Source organism: Oryctolagus cuniculus, chromosome 2, assembly GCF_964237555.1.
Source record: "Oryctolagus cuniculus chromosome 2, mOryCun1.1, whole genome shotgun sequence".
Taxonomy (NCBI): Eukaryota; Metazoa; Chordata; class Mammalia; order Lagomorpha; family Leporidae; genus Oryctolagus; species Oryctolagus cuniculus.
The window spans coordinates 88,564,729-88,591,182 of NC_091433.1; the positions used below are offsets into that span (position 1 = coordinate 88,564,729).

Below are 26,454 nucleotides of genomic sequence, written 5' to 3' on the forward strand. Positions count from 1 at the left end.
CTGTGGGTGGCAGGGACCCAAGTACTTGAGCCATCACCTGCTGCCTTCCAGGGTGCACATTAGCAGGATGCTGGAGGGAAAACAGCAGGGACTTGAATTCAGGCATTTCAGTGTGGGATGCAGGTATCACAAGTGGCGTCTTTAACTGCTGCCTCACAATGCCCACCCCTGTTTTTATTTTTCAAGTATTGTCTCTGGTGGTAGAGGAAAAGATAGATGTGAGACAGGAAACCAATTTGAAGAGTGTGGAAAGGCCAACGACTTCAGTTTTGCAGGCATTAAAGTAAACCTTATTGCCTTATCTGTTACACTAAGTGGATTGAAGGCCCCCTTCTGGGCTGGAAATTAAATTCACTGAGACTGAGTAGTAAAATGGCATTCAGTCTTTTCCTCGTTATGGAATAATCCATGGTTAGGACAACGCATCTGCTAAACTTTTTGTGGACACAAGGGGGCAGCCTTTGCTGTTCCTTGCTCCTGAAAGTGTCACTGGCTGACTAACCTTGTCCTCCCCTTCCTTCTGAATGTTGTGGAATTTTAACACTGAACTTCACAGGGCTCAGCAGAACCAGTGCTCCTTTTAAAATCCAGAAATGCTGTCTGTGTTTGCAGTCATTCTGGTCCAAGAGGATGTCATGAGGAAGAAAAGGCACTGGCTTCTTGGGCTAACTAAAGATGATTTCTGTGTTTCAGGCCTAGAGAGAGAGGCGTGCCGGAAGATGGAAAAAGACGGCTGTGCTGTGCCTGTGAGTTCCTCAGCTTGGAGGGACGGGGTGGAAGTCGAGTTTCTTTGCAGTATCTGTTTTGAAGGCCGCATTAATTCACTAAATGAATTCTAGTTTGTGTTAGCTGATGGGATAAAACATTAGAACGTTTCTTCACTGGCAGAGCACGATAGCCAGCCTGACTTGAGGTGTCCCCAGACATCCAAAGTGCAACCAGTTTTTGAAGACTTCATACAAAAAGAAATGTCTCAAGGACTCTTTATATTGACTACGTGTTAAGACAGTAATTTTTCAGATATGTTGGGTTAGCTAAACCATGTTGTTAAAATTAACTTTACCAGTTTCTTCTTACTTTTTCATTGTGACCTTTTACATCACATAATAATTTCTAGTATATTTATGAAGATGTACTGGTGGTGGATACATGATGTCAACCAGCAGTCATCACAGAACGTGTTCCAGGGGCCGTGGACGCAGCATGTGGCAGGTGCTGGGAAGGCTGAAGCTGAGCTTGTTAAAAATGAATGCGTTTCTAGGCTTTTCATTTTCAACTAGTTTTAGACTTGTAAAAATAGCACAAAGAATTCCTGTGTATCTTTCACTCATTCCTCAAATATTAACATTTTTACATAATCATGGTGCAGTTATCAAAGTCACTAATACTCCTTTTTTAAGATTTATTTATTTTAAAGAGTTACATAGAGAGAGAGAGAGAGGTCTTCCATCCACTGGTTCACTCCCCAATTGGCCGCAACCACCAGAGCTGGGCTGATCAGAAGCCAGGAGCTTCTTTCAGGTCTCCCACATGGGTACAGGGGCCCAATGACTTGGGCCATCTTCTACTGCTTTCCCAGGCCATAGCAGAGAGCTGGATCAGAAGTGGAACAGCCAGGACTTGAACTGGTGCCCATATGGGATGGCAGCACTGCAGGCAGCAGCTTTACCCACTACACCACAGCGCCGACCCCACTAATACTCTTAATACTGATACAGTACTGTTATAGAATATATAAACATTGCAGATTTTATCAGCCACTCACTAACATCCTTTTGCTGGTGCAAGGTCCAGTACAGTATCCCACATTGCATTTAATTGCAATTTCTTTTGTCGTCTTTAATCTCTGACAGTTCCTATTTCTCTGTATATCATAACTTTGACACTTTTGAAAGGTACTGGCCAAGTATTTTATAGAACACCCTTCAATTTGGGTTGCTCTAATGCTTCTTCATGATTTGGTTTGGCTTATATGTTGACACAGAGATGACAGCACTGATACCAGCATGTCCCTTTACTGGTGGGGTTAGCTTTGGTTAGTTGGTAATACAGTGCGAGGTTTTTCCAACTGAGCATGTTTTAAAGGAAGAATAGAGTTTGCCAGGCAGATGAGTCAAGAAAGTAAATTTCAGTCTATAGAGTTGGCTTGTGGAATGGCATAGATTGGAAAAAAATATGGATTCCTTAAAGGATTGTCAACATTCATCATCTCGTGTGATTGGCGGATGCTGTGTGTATGGTAAGCAAGGGCAAGTGCATCTGGGGCTGTCCTAGTGCTGGGAGGTTTGGCATCTGTAGTAGAAGTGGTAGGCAGCCATGGAGGCGAGTTCAGTAGGGAGCGCTGTGACCCGTGACAGGTGGGATGGAGGTAGAGAGGGATGTAGCAGGAAGAGCACTACTGCTTGGTGTCATAGTGACGCACACGGTGGCCTGGGTGGGTGTGGTGAGAGCGAGCTGATGAGGATCCCCCGGAGTTTCTGCCTGGAGCATCTGAGTGGCCATTGTTGCCCCAGGAGACTTCTCTCAGCAGGTGGCAGCACTGGTCACCTAGCTGTCTAGGCGACACACCTGGAGTCACGTTGCCCCTTCTCTGCCCCTTCCTTAGTCCACAAGCAAGATCTGTGGCCAGAGTCCATCGGCTTTTCTTGAGCCCGTGGCCAGTACCATTTTAAACACCATGGCCGTTTTTTAACCAGGCTTCTGTTCCCAGGCTTAGTTTCTCATCTTATTAGAAAACACAAAACTGATCTTGTTACTCTTTGCATAAACCTCGCCCTTTAGGAGAAGGTCAGACTCTTACTGGGTCCAACACAGCCTTCTGTAATGGGGCCGTCTCCTCTTTCCCTCACACATTTGAACTTTTTCTAATCCCATGGCATTTCTTTCAGTTCTGTGAATTCTTTGAGACATTTCTTTGTTCTCCTTGCCTTTTCTGCAAGATGTTGCACTAAACCCCAGCACTTAGCACAACAAATACTGTGCTGAGTATAGGAATCCGTCAGTTAGGAATAGGAAGGGAGAGGAGGAGTGCAGTTCATTTTTAGCTGCGTGGCTTCAAGATACAGTAGGGCCATTTCCTAAGTTCTATATCCAATAGGCAGTTGTAAGTGTGTGACATGAGCTCAAGAAAAGTCTGGTTGGCTTTGAGAGTTAGGACATAGGTGACCGTTAACGTTGTGAGAGTACGTGAAGTTGTGGTAGAAACATCTTGATCTGCAGTAAAAACCTCATATCTTGACAGTACATATATGAATACTTCAAAAAGTTTGTGGAAAAATGTAATGAAGATATGCTTATTTTGTTTTTAAAGATTTTATTTGAAAGGTAGCATTAGAGAGATCTTGCATTTCACTGGCTCACTCCCCAGATGCCCCCAACAGCCAGGGCTGGGCCGTGCTGAAGCCAGGAACCAGGAGTTCCATCTGAGTCTCTCACATGGGTAGCAGCACTCAAGTACCTGAGCCATCATCTGCTGCCTTCCGCGGGCGCATTAGCAGGAGGCAGGATCAGAAGCAGATTAAATGGGTCTTGAACCAGGGACTCTGAGATGGAATGCAGGCATCCCAAGCGGCAGCTTAACCCGCTGCACCACAGTGTCTGCCCCATCCATGACCTTTTTGAAAACTCCTATGTGACTCATTATGACACATGCATTTGTATATTTGTCAAATGAACTGCACAAAACAACATACCTTCACATGATTCACTCTAATACTTCCTATTCTCTCTCGTTCTTGTAATGCAGATGGCTTGTGCCTCTGAATCGTTTTCATGAGTCACTGTTTTGCTGTGACCACACTGTTTCCCTAGACCTAGAGGGTAGAGAAGGAACAACTTGTGTAGGCCGACTTCTAACCTCTCAGGGCTTAGTGGAGGAGGAGCCTGTAGCAGGCTGGGCGAGGAGTTAGGGGAAGAAAAGATACCTAAAGCCTGTGGAATTGGGAGCATCACAGTGAGGTCTGTCCCTGGACTGATGAGAGGACGAGGCGCCCTCTGCTGCCAGTGTTGCAGGCACACCCTGGGAACCAGTTCCTTCTGTGGGCCCCCTGAGAGCACTTCCAGTATTTTCAGTGTGTGAGAATAGCAGAGAGGCATGGAGTGGGCTAAAGCCTTGGCTCCTGTGGCCGCAGGTTCAGATGGCTTAACCCCCCGATTCTCAACTTACCAATGAAGTGAGTCAGAGTAGTTGTAAGGAGAAGATGTGACAGGTGGTGCAGAAGACCCAAGCTGTGCAGGTGTGGTGTGGCTTTGATGAGGAGGGTGATACAGAGAGAACGGAGCACACTTACCTGTGTTGGAAGCTGGCTGATGGAGAAAATTCCCTGTGCTGTGGCCTTTTAAAAGTAACCCTGTTTGAACTTCCTGACAGCAACTGATTTCTGCTCTCTTAGAATGTTGAGTAAACATAGAAAGAAGTTTCAATGTTCAAAACGTTGAATAGAGAAATCTGTTTAGTCCAGTGTGTACTTTAAGTCTTTCTGTGTTGCTTTGAAGTACATTCCTCTTACAGTGCCATGCCAGTGCTAGGTAGTGGTTGGGACAAAACCAAGGCCAGGGAATATGGTAAGTGGAAGACCTTGTCTCACGTTGTTTTCCAGCCATTGGTCTGCAGTGTTTTTACCTAGGAGTCTTTTTTTTCCTCTTAAAATTTTTTTTTTTTTTTTTAAAGCAGCAGAGAGGCAGAGCGAGCAAGTTCCAATCTGCTGGTTCACTCCCTGAATACCAGCAGTGGTCAGGACTGGGCCTGATGGAAGTCAGGAGCTGGTAACCCGATCCAGGTCTTCCACAAGGTTGGCAGGACCCAGCTTGAGCCATCACCTGCTCTGACACAGCATTTGTTGACATTGAGTTGTCACACAAACAGGCACACAGAGCGCATTTTCTCCTTCCACAAACAGATGAGATGCTGAACTCTAGAATGGTTGCTAAAGTCCTTACTAAGAAGACTTTAGGGCATATTTCCCAAATTCTTAACTCCTGTATGGTCAAGGAGACAGATGGGCTGCTTCCTGGAGTTGACTAGGCCTTGGGACTCTGACTTAAAGCAACACAAACTGAAAAGACTGTGAAATGTGTTAATTCATAATCAGGAATGTGACAAGGTGGGATGGGCGTTGTGGCGCAGTGGGGTAAGCCACCATATTGGAGAGCCTGGGATCAAGTCCCACCTCTGCTTCCATCCCAGCCTCCTGCTAAGGATCCAGTGCTTGGGTTCCTGCCACCCACATGGGGACCCAGAGGGTCTGGTTTTGGCCTGGCCCAGCCCAAACCAGTGGATGGAAGATACCTCTTATTTTACTTTCGCTCTGCCTTTCAAATAAACTTTAAAAAGCAACAGAATGAACCAGATGTGCCCGCTTCACTTAGCGTGTTACCTTCCCATCCGGCAGGTCCTGTTGCAGCAAGCTGGTGAGGCAGTTTCATGAAAAGAAACAGGGCACAGGACAGTGAGTGCTCCGATGGCCGGGGTGGAGTAGTCACCCTGCCTGGTAAAACAGCAAACACAGAATTACCTCTCGGTTTCTGTGGGTCAGAGGTCATAGGGCACGCATGCTGGGTGCTGACTCTGGGTCTCTGTAATCAAGACACCAGCCAGGGCTACAGTCATCTCCAGGCATGAGCCAGGTAGGTCACTGGCTATTGGCAGGGACTCAGTTCCTTGCTGCCTGGGCCTTTCCATAGAGCGGTCATACATGGAAGCCAGAGCCTTTTTTTGTTTTGTTTTTAAAGGTTTGTTTATTTATTTGAAAGTCAGAGTTACACAGAGAGAGAAAGAGAGAGAGGGGAGAGGGGTCCTCCATTTTCTGGTTCACTCCTCAGTTGGCCACAAGGACCAGAGCTGCACCAATCCGAAGCCAGGAGCAAGGAGCTTCTTCCAGGTCTCCCACGTGGGCACAGGGGCCCAAGGACAAGGGCCATCTTCTACTGCTTTCCCAGGCCATAGCAGAGAGCTGGATCAGAAGAGGAGCAGCCGGGACTCGAACCAGCACCCGTATGGGATGCACTGGGTCCTTTCCCACAGGGAGGAGATGACATGAGCGGATCAGAACTTGGAGGTGGGGGTGGGGGGTTTGGGGGCCATTTTGGAGGTACAGGTGCCTGGCTCTGGTGACCTTTCCCAGAATACCAGAGAGGTTCCAGGAGACCTCAGACATCTGCCAGCATGGTAAGCTGCCTCCCCGAGAGCTGCTGGAAAGTAGTTTTGTATTTCCATTTACTGTGGCCAGAGGTGGGTTTCTGTATTGGGCCCAGGCTGAGGTCTATGAAGCTGCACACTAACATTTTATGTGTGTGTTTTTCAAAAGCCTCCTTCCTACTGTTTTTTTTTTTTTTTTTTTCCAACGTGTTTGTAAAGGTTGTAGTCAGTGTGATGAAGAAGGGATGAAGGAGAGCTGGGGTTCAGAAGCTGAAGACTGAGCGCCTTAAACATGTCTACTTCCCCCACAGGGACTGCTCGAGGCCTCCCAGGAGAAGGCCCCTGTGTCGGTGGCCTGCGGTGGCGAGAGCCCCCTGGATGGGATCTGCCTCAGCGAATCCGATAAGACGGCCGTGCTCACCCTGATAAGAGAAGAGGTAACGGCTTTCTTGTTGGCTCTGCTGTCGCCCTGCTTCTGGGTAGAGCTGTGCCAGCGGGCAGGTGCCATCTCTCAGCTTCAGCTGTCGCAGACTGGGAGCTCCCCTTTCCTGTAGCTTGTTTAGCTCGGGTCAAGGCCTCCGCCAAACGCTCGGCGTTGGCACTGGAGCCCTGACATTCTGGTGTCCGGGGAAAGCTGTGGTTCTGAAATATTCCTAAGAATTTTGTGTACTTCTTCGTGGTTCGGCTTTGAAGTTTCAAGTGTCTAATTTTGCCAACTCTACTCCCATATGTAACTGAATCGGTGCCTTCATTTTACGAAGGATGTGTGCTCATGGCTAAAGATTCCTGAAATGCTACAATTGGAGTAACACAAAAATGTTTACTACTTGACTCTTTCATTCTGTAATCAAACAGTTCAACTCTTGGGTTCCTTCATTATGTCCGTTGAGCCGCCTCTGTTCTAAACTGATCGAGGCTGGACCTTCCCTGAGTGATGGGAAAATACTCAGGGCACTGCCACGCATCCGTCATCTGAGTCGTCTGTGCGGTGTTATGTTTGGTCTGTGTGTTTCTTCATGATTCCACTTTTTTTTTTCCCCAGAAGATAATTCCTTGGTATAGCAATTTTATTTTTATGCCACAGTAAGGGTAGTTAAGCACCTTGGCCAATGGCCTTTTAAAGCTTCCTAGAATAGTGGAGTTTGCTAATGCGGCACGTCCTGCTGTCGCGGTGGGAGCGGCGGCGAGCAGGCCCGCCAGAGCCTCAGCAGTGAGGAGAGTGGCCTCAGCTTCCTCCCGCGGGGAGCACTGACTGCGTCAGGGTGGACAGGTGCCCGGCCTCCGGAAGCCTTCGAGCTCTCGAGGAAAGGCCCCCATCATGAACGAACCCATTAGGAAGGGAGACGCAGCCAGGGGTGCACAGTACCTGAACGTCCCAGGTAAATGGAGCTGACGTCCCCACTTAGCAAGAGCAGCCCAAACGTGGCTGTGGGCTCTAGTCCGACCAGCAGATTCCTGCCTGTCTGCATGGGTCCTGTAGCTGGATGCCTCGAGCCTGCAGCCTTAGACTGTTGAGCCCCTTGTTCCGACTCCATTCTTCCCAAGCAGCTGAAAGTCTCTGTGGCGCAGGACGTTGTGCCTGTTCCAGCTTCTGATACTCTGGTTTAGTAGCAGTTCCATTCTGTCATCCGACGCAGGACGGGTGGTCTGGCATCTACTCCGCCAGCCAGATGCTCTGCTCTGGCTGTCCTGTGCCAAGCGGAGTTCTGGGCCCACAGAGGTAAGAGGCTCCCAGGTGAACTTCACAGAGCCTGTCAGTAGCCCTGGAATTCCTGGGAGATGTTTTCTCTTGAACCTGGTGGTGTCCTGTGTGGACGAGGGAGGATACTATATGACATAAATGCTGAGGTTCACATTCCTAATGTAGATTGGATTGGATGTCTTGTTTTAAATTTGGCTGTGTGTTGTGGTCAGTCTCCCATTTTAATTCAAACTGTGATAAGTTGGTTAGGTAAAACCAAGCTCTTTATAATCCAGATAATCACTAAAGAGATTGAAGCAAACGAATGGAAGAAAAAATACGAAGAGACCCGACAAGAAGTCTTGGAGATGAGGTTTGTCTGGAGGTTTGGGGGAGGGATTGAATAGCTGTGTATACATTATTGATTTTTTTAAAAGGCTTATTTATTTATTTTGAAAGTCAGAGTTACACAGAGAGAGAAGGAGAGGCAGAGAGAGAGAGAGAGAGAGGTCTTCCTTCCGATGGTTCACTCCCCATCTGGCCACAATGGCCGGAGTTGCACCGATCTGAAGCCAGGAGTTTCTTCCTGGTTTCCCTCATGGATGCAGGGGCCCAAGGACTTGGGCAATCTTCTGCTTTCCCAGGCCATAGCAGAGAGCTGGATCAGAAGTGGAGCAGCTGGGACTTGAACCCACACCCATATGGGATGCCAGCTTTGCAGGTGGTGACTTTACCCACTACACCACAGCGCCGGCCCCCAGAGTACTCTTCTTAAAAGTTAATTATGGGCCGTGCCTTGGCTCAATAGGCTAATCCTCCACCTAGCGGCGCCGGCACACCGGGTTCTAGTCCTGGTCGGGGTGCCGGATTCTGTCCCGGTTGCCCCTCTTCCAGGCCAGCTCTCTGCTGTGGCCAGGGAGTGCAGTGGAGGATGGCCCAAGTGCTTGGGCCCTGCACCCCACGGGAGACCAGGAGAAGCACCTGGCTCTTGGCTTAGGATCAGCGTGGTGCGCTGGCCGCAGCGCGCTGGCCGTGGTGGCCATTGGAGGGTGAACCAACGGCAAAAGGAAGACCTTTCTCTCTGTCTCTCTCTCTCTCACTGTCCACTCTGCCTGTCAAAAAAAAAAAAAAAAAAAAAGTTAATTATGCACGATTACTTCAGGTTGCATCACCACCAAATAGGTTTTAAAATGTTTGTTAGCAAGAAACAAGTCAACTTTAAATTGAAATCTTATGTTTTCTGTTCACTCCCTAGAAAGGAGAGTTATGAGCCATGAAGTCACAAAAGGTACATCTCAGAAATGAAAGGGAGGCCGGCGCCGCGGCTCACTAGGCTAATCCTTCACCTTGCGGCGCTGGCACACCAGGTTCTAGTCCCGGTTGGGGCGCCAGATTCTGTCCCGGTTGCCCCTCTTCCAGGCCAGCTCTCTGCTGTGGCCCGGGAAGGCAGTGGAGGATGGCCCAAGTGCTTGGGCCCTGCACCCCATGGGAGACCAGGAGAAGCACCTGGCTCCTGGCTTCGGATCAGCGCAGTGCGCTGGCCGCAGCGGCCATTGGAGGGTGAACCAACAGCAAAGGAAGACCTTTCTCTCTGTCTCTGTCTCTCTCTCTCTCCCCCTGTCCACTCTGCCTGTCAAAAAAAAAAAAAAAAAGGGTGGGGGGGAAGAAAGGACTAGTTCTCACACTGCACAGTAGCGATCAGGAAACGTTTTAAAGGTGTCCACTCTGATGGGACGGCTCCCTTATTTGTTTTCGGAGCATCTCCTGAGCTGGGCTTGATGAAGTAGAAGGGACGGCCCTGCGGTAGCTACCCAGAATAATTTGGACATGGCGTCTAAAGCAACAGATGCCACCAAGGAGGGGCCTGGGAGGGAGGCGAGCACAGGGAAGAGCATCTGACACCAGTCAGGAAGACATCGCTGCACCCAAGAGAGCCACCGTGAAAATCTTCAGATAACTGAAATGCATTTGGAACAAGGACACAAAATGCCAGTGGATCAGGGCCCTGAAAGCCTGCACTCTCATCAGATCTCTCAGGCAGCCCTGAAGGATGTCTTTCACTTAGTTTGTGCAAGATTGTTTTTTCGAAACTGAAGTTATCTATTGCCCTGAGGTATCCAAATAGATGCTAGGAAAAAGTAAAGGCATTTGTTTCTATCGCTATCATAAAAATCTTGCTAAACATAAAGTCTTTAAAAAAGCTTTCTTGAACATTAATAAACTTTATGTAAATTTTTTTTAAAAAAAGTGAGGGCCCCACACAAATAAAAGGGTTATGCAAATTGTCAGCATACGTTAATATAGTTATTGGGGGCAGTATTTCTCTAAGTTCCATAGCTTGAAAATTCTCTTCTGATCATAACTTTTTTTTTATTTAGGAAAATTGTGGCTGAATATGAAAAGACCATTGCTCAAATGATTGGTAAGGAGCAAGTTTTTTTCTCTCGAGTATGCAGCTGTAGAGTCTGTCATACCCTGTGCTGGCTGCTATTCCATAGTAACTACCATACTGAAGCAGCTTAAGCAGCAGGCCTTGACTTCCCGGAGCTTCCGAGGTAAGACGTCCAAGATCACTTTTGGCCCCTGCAGATTTGGTGTCTGGCAGGGCCTGTTTTACGCCTCCTCGCTTTGCTTCGCTCTTACTTCCCTCTTGGGACTTCCTTGCCTCCTAAAGGCCGGCACACCTTCACCTGGGAGATCAGCTTTCTGCATGTGAGGAGGGCACAAACATTCAGAGCACAGCAGGACCCACAGATGCCCGTGATGCAGCCGGTGTCACATCATCATCTCTGGGAGTTCTAGAAACACTGCACCAAGAACCATGGCTCTTAGGGAGAATACCAGGTTGGCTTCCTATGAGTCCCTGGTCATGATGTTCCCATTCTTTGATTAATTTATAGCCTGGTCTCCTGTTTCTGTTTAAAGGCACCTCATTTTTTTTAAAAGTTTGTTTATTTGAGAGTTAGAATTAACGGACGGAGGAAGAAACAGCGAGAAAGGTCTTCTGTCTGCTGGTTCACTCCCCAAATGGCTGCAATGGCCAGAGCTAGGCTGATCCAAAGCTAAGAGCCAGAAGCTTCTTCCAGGTCTCCCACGTGGGTGCAGGGGCCCAAGGACTTGGGCCATCTTCTATTGCTTTTCCCAGGCCAGAGCAGAGAGCTGGATTGGAAGAGGGGCAGCCGGGACTCAAACCGGCGCCCATCTGGGATGCTGGCACCGCAGGCAGAGATTAACTTACCACAGCACTGCCCCCTAGGCACCTCATTGAGTACAAGGAGTTTGTGGGAAAATAGATTTAAAAGATAGACCTGGGGCAGGCGTTTGGCCTAATGGTTAAGACACTGGCTAGGATGCCCACATCCTGTAGCAGAGTACCTGAATTCGAGCTTCAGGTCTGGCTCCCAATCATTCCTTCTGTCTGTTAGTGCAGACCCAAGGAGGCAGCAGTGAGGGCTCGAATAGCTGGGTTCCTGCCATTCTCATGGATTGGGTTCCCAGTTCCAGCCTGATTCAGCCCTGGCTATTGCAGGCATTTTGGGAGTGAACCAGCAGATAGGAACTCGTCTGCCTGATTGTCTCCCTTTGCCTCTGCCTCTCAAATAAGTAAGGAAAGAATGTAAAGTTCATCTTGATACAAAAAATTTTTGAAATGCATATATAGGAGAGATCTTCAAAAGCTCACACATGCATATTATGGAAAAATCTCAGCATGGATTTCAGAAAATTTTTGTACCAACATACCTTTTTTTTTTTTTTTTTTAAGATTTATTTTATTTATTTGAAAGACAGAGTTACAGTGTGAGGTAGAGACAGAGAGAGAAGTCTTCATCTGCTGGTTCACTCCCCAGATGGCCGCAATGGCCAGAGCTGGGCTGATCTGAAGCCAGGAGCCAGGAGCTTCCTCCCGGTCTCCCACGTGGGTGCAGGGGCCCAAGCACTTGGACCATCTTCTACTGCTATCCCAGGCCAGAGCAGAGAGCTGGATCGGAATAGGAGCAGCTGGGACTAGAACCGGTGCCCATTTGGGATTCCGGCGCTTCAGGCCAGGGCTTTAACCCACTGTGCCACAGCGCCAGCCCCACCAACATACCTTTAATTCCATTTTTATGAACTTTTGGACATGGCTTTGTATTACTGATTTATTAACCCTGAACTCACAGCCAGCCAGCAGCCAGGGGACAACAGACAGCACTCCTGCACTACCCCTTTGGGACCACCGTGAACACTGAGATCACCAGCAAAAAGTGCAGAGATGTAAAAACATGACACTGAGTAGACCACAAGAAGGACACTATTTTGTAGCAGGAAACAAGGGGGCAGAGTGTCGCCTTGTTTGACCTCTGCTGAGAATGTATCAGGTGACTAAAAATTGTTTGCTGCTCTGTACATGTTCACAAATGACTGCCAAAAAAAGTCCCTGGGTGTTGATTTTGGGGTTACAGACAAATTTTAGCAAGTAGGTGAATTTGCATGCACAGACTCCCCGGAAAGTGAGCAAAGGCTGCGGCTGGGTTTGTTTTAGAGGATGGCATGTGGTGGATTCTGTGGAAGGCCTTTTTTTTTTTTTTTTTTTTTTTTTTTTTTTTTTTTTTTTAAACAAAGCAATGCTGCATTGACCGTAGAGCCTCTTCTAGTCAATGTGGTAAGGACTGACTCCCAAATCAAGTCAAGCCTGGTCTTTCTGCTGCCCACAGCACCTGCCGCCATCCCAGCTCTGGGCCTGTGCCACAGCCGATGCTGTGCATGTCCCGTCCTCCTCCCAGGTGGCTGTGTGGCTCCCACTCCCGGGACCTCTGCTCAGATCTTTCCCTTGAGGGAGACCCGTCTGTAAAGACAGCAGCCCTCTCCCCAGCCTGGTTCTCTTGTCAATGGATGGGTATCTTCTGTAAGTCCTTGAGCATGGGAACTTGCTGCATTCACAGCTGTGTGCCCACCACCACCCAGAACACTACTTGGCCCTCAACAAGAAGCTGTTAACTGTCTTCTGGATTTTTTTAAAAGATTTATTTATTTATTTGACAGTCAGAGTTACACAGAGAAAGAAGGAGAGGCAGAGAGAGAAAGGCCTTCCATACGCTGGGTCACTCCCAAGTTGGCCTCAGTGGTTGGAGCTGGGCCAATCTGGAGCCAGGAGCTTCTTCCAGGTCTCCCATGCAGGTGCAGGGGCCCAAAGACCTGGGCCGGCTTCTACTGCTTTCCCAGGCCATCACACAGAGCTGGACGGGAAGTGGAGCAGCCGGGACTCGAACCGGTGCCCATATGGGATGCCGACACTGGAGGCCACAGCTTTACCCACTGTGCCACAGCGCCAGCCCAGCTATCTTCTATTAAACATGACATTATATGCTTTTTGAATTTTTCATTATACACTTTTGTGGGATACAGCATGTGCTGATTAAATCATGGAGGTTAGCATTTCATCTCCTGTGATGCCCGCAGAGATCTCTGGTGCAGTGAGGTGTCTCAGTACTTAAAACACCGTGTATGCTGAGCAAGTCAGGGTCAGTAGCATTTCCCTCATTCCCATCACTGGGTTTGGAGCTAGTGAGTTACTCGTCAGATACATACAAGGTTGTAGTGAACTCCAGTCCCCCGCTGTGCTGTGGACACTAGAACTTACTGCCTGACTCTGTTTGGTACCTGTTGGACAACTTCCATGCCGTCACTTTTGACTTGTGATTCTCCAGAAGATGAACAGAGGACGAGCATGACCTCCCAGAAGAGCTTCCAGCAGCTGACCATGGAGAAGGAGCAGGCCCTGGCCGACCTTAACTCTGTGGAGAGGTCCCTTTCTGATCTCTTCAGGCGATATGAGAACCTGAAAGGCGTTTTGGAAGGCTTCAAGAAGGTAGTGTGTCCCTGTCCTCCCAGCCCTAGCTGGTGGTGTACTCTTATGGTAAGGGATCACCAAACATAGGCCAGAAGTGTGGGTGACCTTTGAAATAGGGGGACAGGGCCTACTGGCCTTGCAGCTTCTGACTCACTGGGTGGCATGTCCTGGTCATTCCTCTACCGGGTCCCGAGTGGAAGCCTCAGACGTGGTCGGAGTGTAACACAGAGCACAGCACAGGAGCTCTCCACCCAACGTTCTTTTTGGCAATTCACTTTTTCAGTGTTAGCAAAAGTAGAAGGGATTCCATATGGGAAAGATTCAACCTGCAGGTTCTAGAAGAAATTAAGTGTAACATTTCAAACAGAGATGTAAATATGCATATTATTTTACAGCACTGAAAAATCTTCCCTTTCATTTAAAAATAAAAGTGAGACCAGCCAATTTGTCTGGGAATGAAATTGCCATTAAGTTTTAAATAACTACCTTCCTAAGTAGGCATGTCGGTGTAATTGAACCTTACTTTTGTGATGTTGAAATTATTACTTGAAGGAATTATGTAGAATTCTTCAGTGAGAATTGTGTGTGCCTGTTACAAATTGCCATGGGATATAAATTAAGGGCATCTGAATTAATTGTTTTCCCATTTAAAACAATGAAACTGACACATGGTATATTGCTAGTAGAAGAACAAGACAGCTCATTTTAAATGTTCGCCTTGGAACAGAATGAAGAAGCCTTGAAGAAGTGCGCTCAGGATTACTTAGCCAGAGTTAAGCAAGAGGAGCAGCGCTACCAGGCCTTGAAGATGCATGCGGAAGAGAAGCTAGACAAGTAAGAGCCTATAAATTCGACATTTCCCATGGTGCTGTGGGAAGACGTTCAGAGACACAGAAGCAAAATTCACTGTTTTGCAACTTCAGGTTGAATTTGTGTTTTATTTCTTTTTTTTTTTTTTTTTTTAACCATCTCCACATGATTACAACATGAAAAACATAAAAAGGCACATGGTGTCTCCCTCTCAGCTCTGACTCCCACTGAGGTTTCAGCTCCTTCCTCACCCCAGGTACTGTCAGTTCTGTTTTTTCCTCCAGGGTGTACTTTTCTCCCCTTTATACAGACAGTTGTATACCTTGCTTTTGCTCAGTAGTCTGATTTTTTTTTTTTTTTAAGATTTATTTATTTGAAAGGCCAGAGAGAGGTCTTCCATCCACTGGTTCACTCCCCAAATGGCCAGAGCCGGGCCGATCCAAAGCCAGGAGCTTCTTCTGGGTCTCCCATATGGGTACAGGGATCCAAGCACTTGGATCATCTTCTATTGCTTTCCCAGGCCATAGCAGAGAGCTGGGTGGGAAGTGGAGCAGCCAGGACTCGAACTGTCGCCCATATGGGATTCTGGCACTGCAGGCAGCAGCTTTACCCACTAAGCCACAGCACCAATTCCAAGCAGTCTGGTTTTGAAAATCTTTATGGGACCGGCATTGTGGCATAGCTGGTAAGGCTACCACCTTCAGTGCCAGCATCCCATATGGGTGCCGGTTCGAGTCTCAGCTGTTCCACTTCCGATCCAGCTCTCTGCTATGGCCTGGGAAAGCAGTAGAAGATGGCCCAAATGCTTAAGCCCCCGCACCCACTTGGGAGACCTGGAAGAAGCTCCTGGCTCCGGATAGGTGCAGTTCCAGCCGTTGTGGCCAAATGGGGAGTGAACCAGCGGATGGAAGACCTCTCTCTGCCTCTCCTTTGTGTGTGACTCTGACTTTCAAATAAATAAATAAATCTTTTAAAAAAATTTATAAAAGAAATCTTTATGCATCAATCCATGAAGAGCTTCCTTGTTTATTTTTAAACAGCCTCATGGTATTCTGTTGTTGGAATGTATCCTTATTTAACCAATCCCTTCAGTTGGAAATTCAGGTTAGTTAAAATCTTTTGCTGGGGCCAGTGTTGTGGTGGGAAGGGTTAAGCTGCTCTGCTTCCAATCCAAGTTCCTGCTAATGTACATAGAAAAGCAGCAGATAGCTCAAGTGCTTGGGCTCTGCCACCCATGTGAGAGACCTGGGTAGAGTTCCAGACTCCTGACTTGAGCCTGGCCCAGCCCAGCCCTGGCCATTGTGGCCGTTTGGAGAGTGAACCAGCAGATGGAAAAAAATGTCACTCTGCCTTTCAAATACGTGAAATACATCTTTAAAATCTTTTCCTTCTGTAACAACGCTGCAATAAGTAACCTTGTAGATTATCATTTTGCACGCATGCGAGTTATCCTTATGACATACAGGAGAGAAAAGCAACTATTGGGCCAAAGAATATATGAATTTGTAAATAGGAAAATAGACATAAATGTATTTCAGCAATCAGAATTCATGTATTTGCTTTACTATACATTATTATTGTACATTTTTGGGTTGATTTATGCATTTTAAGTATTAGGGACACCAGCCCCTTGTGATATGAATTATGAATAATTTTTCCAGTTTCTAATTTACCTTTTTTACTCTTTCTATGGTACTTTTGGTATATAGGAATTTCCTCTTTTTTTATTTAAGATTTATTTATTTGAAAGGCAGATTTAGGTATCTTCCATGCACTGGTTCACACCCCAAATGGCTGCAATGGCCACGACTAGGCCAGGAGCTTCATCTGGGTCTCTCATGTGAGTGCAGGGTCCTAGCACTTGGGTCATCCTCTGCTGCTTTCCTAGGCATGTTAGCAAGGAGCTGAATAAGAAGTGGAGCAGCTGGGATTTGCACTGGTACCCACATGGGATGTTAGCATTGCAGGCAGTGGCTTAACCCATTATGCCACGATGCTGGCCCTGTAGAAATTTATTTCTGTGGAGTAAAGTTTATCAGGCATTTCTTCTACAGCTTATGTATTTCCTGTCATAGGAACAGAGATCTTCACCATTCTGGATGGGAAATAATCTCTCTCCCATATTTCCCTTCTAATAGTGCTTTAATGGCTTAGGGTTTTTTTGTTTTTTGTTGTTTTTTTTTTTTTTTTTTTAATTTTTTGACAGGCAGAGTGGACAGTAAAAGAGAGAGACAGAGAGAAAGGTCTTCCTTTGCTGTTGGTTCACCCTCCAATGGCCGCCACGGCCGGCGCGCTGCGGCTGGCATACCGCACTGATCTGATGGCAGGAGCCAGGTGCTTCTCCTGGTCTCCCATGGGGTGCAGGGCCCAAGCACTTGGGCCATCCTCCACTGCACTCCCTGGCCACAGCAGAGAGCTGGCCTGGAAGAGGGGCAACAGGAACAGAATCCGGCGCCTCGACCAGGACTAGAACCCGGTGTGCCGGCGCTGCAAGGCGGAGGATTAGCCTAGTGAGCCGCGGCACCGGCTTGTTTTGCTTTCTTTTAAAGATTTATTTATTTTGGGGCTGGCACTGTGGTGAAGTAGGTTAATCCTCCTCCTGCAGCACCAGCATCCCATATGGGCACTGGTTCTAGTCCTGGCTGCTCCTCTTCTGATCCAGCTATCTGCTATGGTCTGAGAAAGCAGTGGAAGATGACCCAAGTGCTTGGACCCCTGCACCCACATGGGAGATCTAGAAGAAGCTCCTGGCTCCTGGCTTCAGATTGGCACAGCTGCTGCCATTTGGGGAGTGAACCACCTAAGAAAGACCTTTCTCTGTCTGTAATTCTACCTCTCAAATAAATAAAATCTTTTTAAAAAATTATTGATTTCAAAGAGTTAGAGATCTTCCATCTGCTGATTTATACCCCATATGGCTATAATGGCCAGGTTGGGCCAAGCCAAAGCTTCATCTGGGTCTCCCACATGGGTGGCAGAAGCCCAGACACTTGGGCTATTTTCCACTGCTTTTCCCAGGTCACCAGTGGGGAGCCGGATTGGAAGTGGAGCAGCTGGGATGTGAACTGGTATCCATATGGGAACTGGCTTTGCAGGCGGCTGTTTTACCCACTGTGCTACAATACTGACCCCTGGTTTTTAAGATGTATTAATAGGGCTGGTACTATGGCATGGTAGGCTGGGCTTCCCTGTGCAGTGCTGGCATCCCATATGGGTGCTGTTTGTGTACTGGTTGCTCCTCTTCTGCTAGTGGCCTGCAAGGGTGGTGGACGATGGCCCAAGTGCTTGGGCCCCCGCACCCACGTGGGAGGCCTTGGGGAGGCTCCTGGCTTCTGGCTTTGTATCGGCTCAGCTCTGGCTGTTGTGGCCATTTGGGGAATAAACCAGTTGATGAAAGACCTTTCTCTCTGTCTCTCCCTGTCTCTGTAGCTCTGCCTCTCAAATAAATAAAATCTAAAAAAAAAAAAAAAAAAAAATAGACTTATTAACTTACTTGAAAGGCAGAGTGAGAGAGAGATTTTCCATCCTCTGGTTCACCCCCTCAAACAACCACAATAGCCAGAGTTGAAGCCAGGAGCCAGGAGCTTCATCCTGGTCTCCCACATGGGTGGCAGGGGCCCAACCACTTGGACCAGCTTCCACTGCCTTCCCAGGTGCATTGGCAGGGAGTCGAATTGGAAGCAGAGTAGCTGGGATTCAAACCTGAGAAACTGGTGTTAGAAGCTGCAGCTTAACCCACTGTGCTACAACACTAGCCTCAATAGCTTAGTTTTTCTCTTACGTTCTCGGTTAATTCTCACATCCGGTACATTTGGAACTTATGTTGGGGAATGGTATTCTCTTAAGTAGAAAGTAATCTATACTTACACATTTTACCATTTATATTCCTATTTGTAAAACTTTTAACTGTTTCCCACTCACACAGGTACTGTGTGCTTTATTGAATATCCTTCTAGATCTTTCTTTGTGTGCCTGTCCAAAATGGTTTGGAACTTTTTTTAATTAGAGTCATGTTACACACATTTCCTGTTTTCACTGAGGGTTTACCAGGCCATTTTCCCACATAGGCTTGTAGCTCAGTCTTTGCCAGGTTACAGGACTTCAGCCGTTTCTTTACTGAAAGGCGTTTCTTAGACCCAGCCCTTTCCCGTGGCAGACCACGTGGCAGGGACCACCGCGTGCTGAGTGGATGTCTCTGAGGAGATCACGGAACGTGGGATGGGGTGGCCGCGTTTCGGATCGTCCTCGTGGGGGTGGTGCCTTCCACAGGGACAGGACCAGTTCCATCTTTCCCAGCAGCGTGGGAGTCTGTTTTCTTCTCAAGGACCTAGGACGAGACCGCCCTTTTTAGTATTAGCCGTGTGGTAAATCCAAGCCTCTCACTCTCATCTGCACACCTCTGGCTCCGAGCGGAGTCTCAGCATCCTGTCGCCGTTCACCCGCTGCTTGCCCTCTGACATTTCTGGTTTCTAACATTTCCCTCTGCATCTCATTAATCAAGTCCATGTCAGTGGCTACACGTCCTGACTGTTGACTGTGATAATCCCCAAAATGATCCAGCCCACTATTACACTGGTTTTTTTTTTTTTTTTTAATCTAAGACCATCATAGAAACTGGTTTATAATTCCGTTTTCTTGTGAAAACATTGTGGTGCTTGAGATTAATTCCGTCATTGGTTTGTGCCACAGAAATTCCCTTAGCAGTTGTTCGTGAATTGGGTTCTTACTGAGTTATGTCGGTCACCAGTTCTTTCTCTTCTACGCAGTCAGTCCTTTCGGGCCTGTGTCACACGGCTGTCCATGATGAATATCCTGACTCTGGCTGTGATCGGTGGCTAACTCTGCTTTTTCTCTCTTTCTCCTATAAACCAAACACCATAAACAGAGCCAATGAAGAGATCGCTCAGGTTCGGACCAAAGCAAAGGCCGAGAGCGCGGCTCTCCACGCCGGACTCCGGAAAGAGCAGATGAAGGTGGAGTCCCTGGAGAGGGCCCTGCAGCAGAAGGTACGAGGCCAGTGGCTGCCGTCGGTCCTGGCGCTGCTTAGCTTACAGTGGATCTCAGCCCGAGAGGCCTTGCCTCTCTGTATGCAGACCTCAACCCAGCTCCTCAGTGAACTGCTTCAGGTGGAGACAAAAAGTCGAAGCATTGTTCTTCCAGGCCTGTCGTGTGAGACAGCCTCGGGCTGGGAGCAGAGAGGTCATGGTGTTGTAAGTTTGGAGGACCAAAGGCTTCTTAGGGTCACGAGACCACCCTTTTTGTTTGTCATATGTGGCTGTGTCTCTTCCCTCTTCAGTGGTTGCAGTCAGTGGTTTCCAAGTGAGGGCATCGTTGCCTTCTAGGGGATGTGGGCTGTGTCTGGAGATGGGTTTGGTTGTCACAACTGGGAGCATCCAGAGGGCAGAGGCCAGAGATGCTGCCAGACGAGGACCTGCCTGGCCCCATAGCAAGCGTTGCAAGGGCTGGGAAGCTGCTGCAGATAGTGGAGATGAGTGGTAGCCACGGCCCCTGAGGCTCGCTGTTCAGCAGTCTGAGGCTTCGCTCTTCGACTGGAGTGTCTCTTGGGTTTCCTGAGTCTCTGCTTGTGTGCTCAGGCCTGTGGCTAGAGCAGGGTCCTTATTCTGACAGTTCCTAAGCCAGTGCTATCTAGGATAATCATATGCCTGAATCCCAGGTCCCAGAGACATTGAGGGCGATCCAGACACTTGTGGTTTTCACAGGTACCCCAAGGGATTCTTGCGCTAACAGGAACACTTGGGAGCTGAGGTTCCCGGGCTAGCTCCAGCAGCCTAGTGCCTGCCCCCGCCCCCCACTCAGTCTAAACAGTGTTGTGAGCACGTGTCCGTTTCTGGAGGAGGAGGTGCCCAGCCCTTGTTTCTTCACAGGGACGGGGCACCTGTTTCTACCAAGGACCATTTGGATATTTACCATATCATTCGTGGGCCATGCAAAATGATCAGCTTAAAACATTAGCCTGCTGTAGTGGCCTTGATGGGGCTGGACCAAGTGACCCTGTGGACAGGGCACCCCCACCCCGTGCTGTGCAAGGATCGCTGAATCACTGAATTAGGAGGTCTAGTCATACATAGTAATAATCAGGATGTCTGCACATGTGTAACATCTGGTCCGCCTGAAGCGGATAGCCTGTCTTGGGACTGCTTAGCCAATGGAGCCTGCATAACCATGTCCATTGTCTTTCAGAACCAAGAAATTGAAGAACTGACGAAAATCTGTGACGAGCTGATCGCCAAGCTGGGAAAGACTGACTGAGGTTCCCTCCCGTAGCTCAGCAGATAGTGCATTTGGCTGCTTCTCTCCTGACCACAGTTACCTTGCCTTATCCAGGAGTAATCGCCCCTTTGCAGAGAAAAACAGACTTTGAAAAAGCACATGGCTACCAATGCCTGTCCCGCTTTGCCACGACGCCACAGCCCTGGGAGAAGCCCCGAGCTCCACAGGGTCAGGAAGGGCGCTGCCCGTTCCCCCCCACCCCTGCCAGCTGCACACACAGACCACCACACGGGGGCCTCCGACTCCTCGCTCTTCCATGGTTCTTACCCCAAGCGTGTTACATTTGTGATTTTGTGGCTTCTAGTTGCTGTCACTGCCTTTCTAAAACCACCCGATGATTTTGTGTGACCTATTGTTTAGTCTTGTAATTTCCAGTGCCATTGGTTTTACTTGAGATAATTTGATCTGATCTTACTTGCAGTTTGCAAACAAGAAGGGGCCCTGAGTACCTGCACCCCCACGGTCACACGCTCCTCTCTACACAGTTCCATGTGCTGCTGCTTTTCCCTGAAGCACAGTCAAATAAGATCCAGCGCGCGCAAGAACGTGTTTCTGTGAACGTCAAACCCCGTTTCTAAATAGAGTCCTGGCCCTGAATGCCAACTGGAGGATTTGGAGGCCAGGGAAAAGACGAGGAGGGCTCCTGGCCGTCCCGTCGTGGTCTCACCTCAGCTTTGGGGGGTGTGACCCCCAGGGCTTCCTCCTCAGCCTCCGTGTGAACCATGGGGTTGGCCTCCCGCTAAGCTGGGTCTTGGCAGCTCTGGCCTGGGGTCGCTCGGAATCCTCTGCTGCTGTCACTGTTGCAGAATCAACACCTGATCTTTGCTGTCTTTCAGATACACAGAGAAAATCAGCTATGAAAGGTTTAGATGGTCTCATTTAATTAAAAAGTAACGAGCCGCATTAGCCAATACTAGGTAAAGAAACTTTTTTCAAACTTACCAATGTGATGCACTGTTCTTCAGATATTTAAAAAACAACAAAAACCAACATCAGAAAGTCCTTTCAGAGTTGAGATAGTATTTTTAACTAAACAGGCAGTACAAATCACATGAACCGCTCCAGAAATCGGCTCCTTTCGAATGTTTTCAAACAGAGGTCGTTTGGATGCTGGGGAAGGAGAGCAGGAGGGAGGACCAGCCTCCCAGCACCCAGTCCCCGGAGCTCTCACTGGGCCCCGCTCAGCATTAACCCTCCACTGCGAGTTTTCCACGGGACACCAGTGGATCCCCTCCCGTGTGTCAGGCAAAACCAGATCCACGCGCGTGTTTCCAGGCGCGCCCACCCTCACACATCCCCACGGAGCCGCGCGCTGCGTTCAGCTCGTGCACCTCTCCCATGCTGCGAGACTGTTACATGACCCAGCTCAGCAGGGAGTGCGCCTAGTGGAGAGCCTCTGTAGGTGTTGAGAAGCTGTCTTTTCCCTAGCAGAGTGTTCACGGAGGTGCGGTCTTCAGCCCCAGGGAAGTCGAGAGCACCTTTCAAAGCAGAGGTCCCGTTTCACCAACACGCGTTTATCACCCTCGGTGCTTAGGCTGCATTTTGAAGCCTATCGTCTTAACATTTTGTACAAAACAAAAACAGAAACAGGCTGGCTGTGGTTGGAGAGGTGGCTTGACAATCATCTGGGCCTTGGAAGTTGTGGTTTCCCGTGAGCATCGCTCTCGCCTCCATGTCAAGTGCAAGTGTCGCTCCTGCGGCCGGGACCCACCTGCTGCCTTGGTCTTCTCTACAACAAGAAAAATTAACTTGGCTTGTGCTGAAAGAAGTAGTGCCAGCCCTCTCTGTGTTTGGGTGACGTACCCATGTCTGCTTGTCTTATGCTGATGTATTTAAGTAGGAAAGGCCCAGGTTGGCGTCCATTTATAGACTTAGCTACTCTAAAGGTGCAGAGTATGTGTTAGAACAGAGCGGGTGACAGTCTGTCCGAGGACCCCCTTAAAAACTAGACCCCAGTGAACGCAATGCTGCACAAGCACACGGGCGCCCGCGCTAAGTCACAGTTGCTGCTGGCTGCTCAGCCGCACTATCAGAAGGCCGTGTGCGCCAGTCCGATGTACTAGACGGCTGCTCTCCAAGGAGAATTGAAGTGTGTCTTACCCATCAGGCAAGTCAAGAAAATAGACTAGGCAGTATGAAGCATGTTTACTTTCCATTAAAACCAAGCAAAAAAGGTTTTGGAACTTTTGAATGTAGAATATATTTAAAATATATATAGAATATAGTCTAGAGGTTGCTTCAGCACATGTGAGGGCCTGATGTCACTTGCCTGTTGGGCAATGCAGGGCCTTGTCACCAAAATGCAGGGGGAAGAGGAGGCAGCCGCTGGCCTGCGTGTGGTTCGGGGACGTCGGGTGGTTTCTTGGGCTCCGGGTCCCAAGCCTTTGTCCTAGTGTTCGGCTTTGCCGAGGCGTGTGGTGTCCTTCCCTGCGGTGTGCTGACGGGAGACAGGCCTCTGCCTGCAACCGCGACCTGCCGAGCCCTTTGTTCTGCAAGGCTGCTCCGGGAACACCGAGAAGCCCCGCGTTCCACATGTGGTTTCTGGCTTCTTCAGACCCAGCCCAAATTAGGAAGTGCAGAAGCACATGAGGGCGCAAGGCTCGGAGGCCCTGGCAGCCGGCCAGAGTGCTGTGGCCTCCAAGGGGAGATTTACGTTTGGCTTTGGAGGGCAGCTCAGGCTGCCTTCTCTTTCCAGCCGGCTGCTCTCTGTGCCCGCCCCCGACGCGAGGACTTAGGTCTCAGACAGCCCTGGGTTGGTCCTGCCCACTCAGCGGCATAAACCCCCTGCAGGTGTTCCCCGGGTGGAAGCGCTCCCTGCCAGCAAAGGCTACAGAGGGCCTCGCGGCGACTCCCACGTGACTCCGTGCATCCTTTTTGAGCGGAGTGAGCCTCAAGCTCTCCTTTTCTTTCCTTGGTGTCCCCGCAGTCGGTGAGCATCTCCTGAGTCGTTCGTAGGCGGCTGTCATCTGCAGCCATGAGCCGCGAGCCTGCACGCCGACTCCGGTTTGGAAAGAGTCAAACTGGGATTTGAAAGATGAAACGAGTCCAGCAAGGACTGTGAATGCAGATGTATATATTCTGAATAGTTTAAGAGAGAACAGATGTAGTCTGGGAGTCCCAGGATGTCAAGCCAAAGGTCTAAGAAGTCGTCTTCAGAGGCTTTTAATAAAAGAGGTATTTTGAGGCGATTTCTGTCCACAGAGGGTTGCCTGGCTTCCAGATTCCAGTTATTTTGAGGAAGCAATTTACCACTCAAACCTATAGCCTCCCAATTGCTAAAAATAAATTATTACAGACCCTGTGTCTGAGGGTCTCCTCTGGAGACCATCTGAGTGACAGCGTTCTCCAGTGACCGCTGGAGCCCTGTGCCCGAGCTCGCTTCTGGAGACTAAAGATTGCACTTTCATAGTTGTTTTTCTTTTAATCCAAATGCAATCCCATTTCTGTGCCTCTTAGCATGCAGTTAGAATTGGACACACAAGATTCCTAAGGAATGACTTTATCAACTGCAATATGGTTACAGCTACTACATATGTATTCTGGCCACTGTCCTACCACGGGGATGCTGTGTGCAGTGCTGGCCTGGGCCATCTGCTTTCGTCCGAGCGGAGGCCAGGCTTGGGGCCGACAGTGGCCTGACTTCCCTGTATCGATTCTGAAGATGCCACTTTGTCCCCACTCTGCCTTTCAGTGGTATCTGAATTAGACTCCAAAAAAAGTACTTCCCCATCATGTGGTTAACTGATAGCCCATATTTACAAATGACCTTCCAGTGGGCTCCAAAACCAGCCTCCGTGCAGATACAGGGAAGTGTGCAGGCCCACCTCCCACCGCCCGCCCCGACTCAGCCTCTGCCTCCACCCAGGCTCCAGGCTTTTCTTCTAGATCCCAGCGGTAGCAGTCAACTCTGCAGCATTGCTGTTAGCCAGTGCGTGTTTGCCACTAGTTCCCCCACTGTACTAATGTGCCAACGAGTCCAGTGTCCACTGCGCGTCCTGCACTGTGTCCCCTTGGGTGCCACGGAGCACACGAGGACCCTCAGCGAGTGGGTGGGCGGGCGCTGCATTGACTACTGTCAGGATTGTGTCGTGTGGGATAATCATCTACATAAATTTTATATACATAGTAATTTCCCTTTTTATATGTCAGGTAAATATTTGTAAAAGCTATACTCACACAAATGAAATTATAATGATTACTAATATATTTTTTCCATGTTTCATTGCCTGAATAAAAACTATTTACCACTGATTTGTGTGTGTGTGAGTGTAAGTGGTCTTCCTGCCCTGAAGTCACTTTATCTGGGAGAGAAATATGGCAGCCGCACTTTTAAGAGCTCCATATTTCAGCCTAAAAATAGGCAAGATGACATCTTCTCCACACTCATTTTCTTGAGTTTTATGCATTTGGTTGGGTGTGTAATTAAAAACAAAACACACACACTTTGGCATCCGGCCCTTGCTGTATAAATTTCCATGCCTTTGCATCTGTGCAAACAAAGTTGGTAGTCTGCGCCTTGCTGGGTTTGCCCAGAGGCTGGTTGTCGCCCTGGCATTTCCAAGTCTCCCCAAGCGCCCTGAGCTCCGAGGGACACGGGGTAAGCCAGAGCTGTGTAAACATTACAGAACAGCCTTCAGAGAAGAGTTGACGTTTTGTGTTTCTTCAAGGTTGATACCCGGAAACACATTTTCAATACCAGCCAGGCCAGCTCTCCGCTTCAGGGGGAGGAGATGGGACAGGAAGTTTTGTGGGCTGAATTACAGGAAAAAATAAATTAGGGAGATAGTTGATGATGGGAACGCAGTAAGGGCCGGCGCTGGCCTTTGGCTACAACCTGAGGCACTGCGGCCTCTGAAGCTTCCTGAAAGTAGAGTTTCCCACCGGGGCACCCAGGAGCCACTAGGAGAGGCTGGGAAAAGCGCCGAGGGAGGTGGCAGCAGCATCAGGGAAATGCTAAGCCCGGTATCCTGCATCCGGAGAATGCCCTGGCAGAACACAGTGGAAACGTGCCTCTCGGCTTCTCAGAAGAGTTCTGCGCAAAGATAACCCCAGGCCACCAGTGTTTTCCGTATCTTGACAATTGGGAGAGCATAGGGTTCATGTTAGCATGAGGCAGGTGGTATTTAAAAAGACAATTTGATGAGCAAACTTGAGAGGGCACTGCAGTTAAAGGTGATAAGCATTGCTTCCAGACATTCGTCTCAGATGTGAATGTGTGTGTGCAAGGTCAGGGCTATGACTGGTTATTATGCAAAAGCCTGCGCGAGCCATTTGCACCTGGACTAGGTCAGTGCCATAGCCAAGATCGCAGAGTTTGCGTTAGTGGGCAGTGTTGCCCTCACACGACGGGCAAATGAATTGCTGTGTAGTCCTTTCTGGGCACCAAGTTCTGCAGACTTTGGGCAGTGTTCCTACTGTTTCCTCAGTTTGCAGGCTTTTAAGGATCCCTCAAATCTAGTGCCTTCCACATCCATCCATCTACATTTTTCATTACATTACCAAATGCATTCATAGAGTTTAAGCGGACAGAGACATTTTCACGGGACAGTGACGCCTCCTCCCAGCTTCCTGATAGCAAGCCTGGGAAGGCAGTGGATGGTGGCACCCCTGCCACAGGCTGGAAGCTCCCAAACAGGACAAGATGCGGGGGCGGAATTCAGGTGTGTGGCACTGGGCTTGCTGAGCATCCAACAGAAGGGACACCCA

General features: G+C 48.8%; 1 protein-coding gene across 27 annotated transcripts in view; it reads left to right on the plus strand.

Moving 5' to 3' along the window:
• TACC1 (transforming acidic coiled-coil containing protein 1) overlaps positions 1–24,999 on the plus strand; it is a 142,810-nt gene extending 117,811 nt beyond the window's left edge. For 26 of the 27 annotated variants that reach the window (XM_008273969.4, XM_070068562.1, XM_070068564.1 and 23 more), the window contains 8 exons: positions 694–746; positions 6,448–6,573; positions 8,114–8,190; positions 10,196–10,239; positions 13,505–13,665; positions 14,375–14,481; positions 19,343–19,463; positions 20,659–24,999. In XM_008273969.4, the coding sequence (XP_008272191.2) occupies positions 694–746; positions 6,448–6,573; positions 8,114–8,190; positions 10,196–10,239; positions 13,505–13,665; positions 14,375–14,481; positions 19,343–19,463; positions 20,659–20,727 (758 nt within the window). In that variant the 3' untranslated portion in view covers positions 20,728–24,999. The remainder of the gene's footprint in view (positions 1–693; positions 747–6,447; positions 6,574–8,113; positions 8,191–10,195; positions 10,240–13,504; positions 13,666–14,374; positions 14,482–19,342; positions 19,464–20,658) is intronic. The other variant, XM_070068561.1, reaches the window with a different exon arrangement.
• Positions 25,000–26,454: the final 1,455 nt, after the last annotated feature.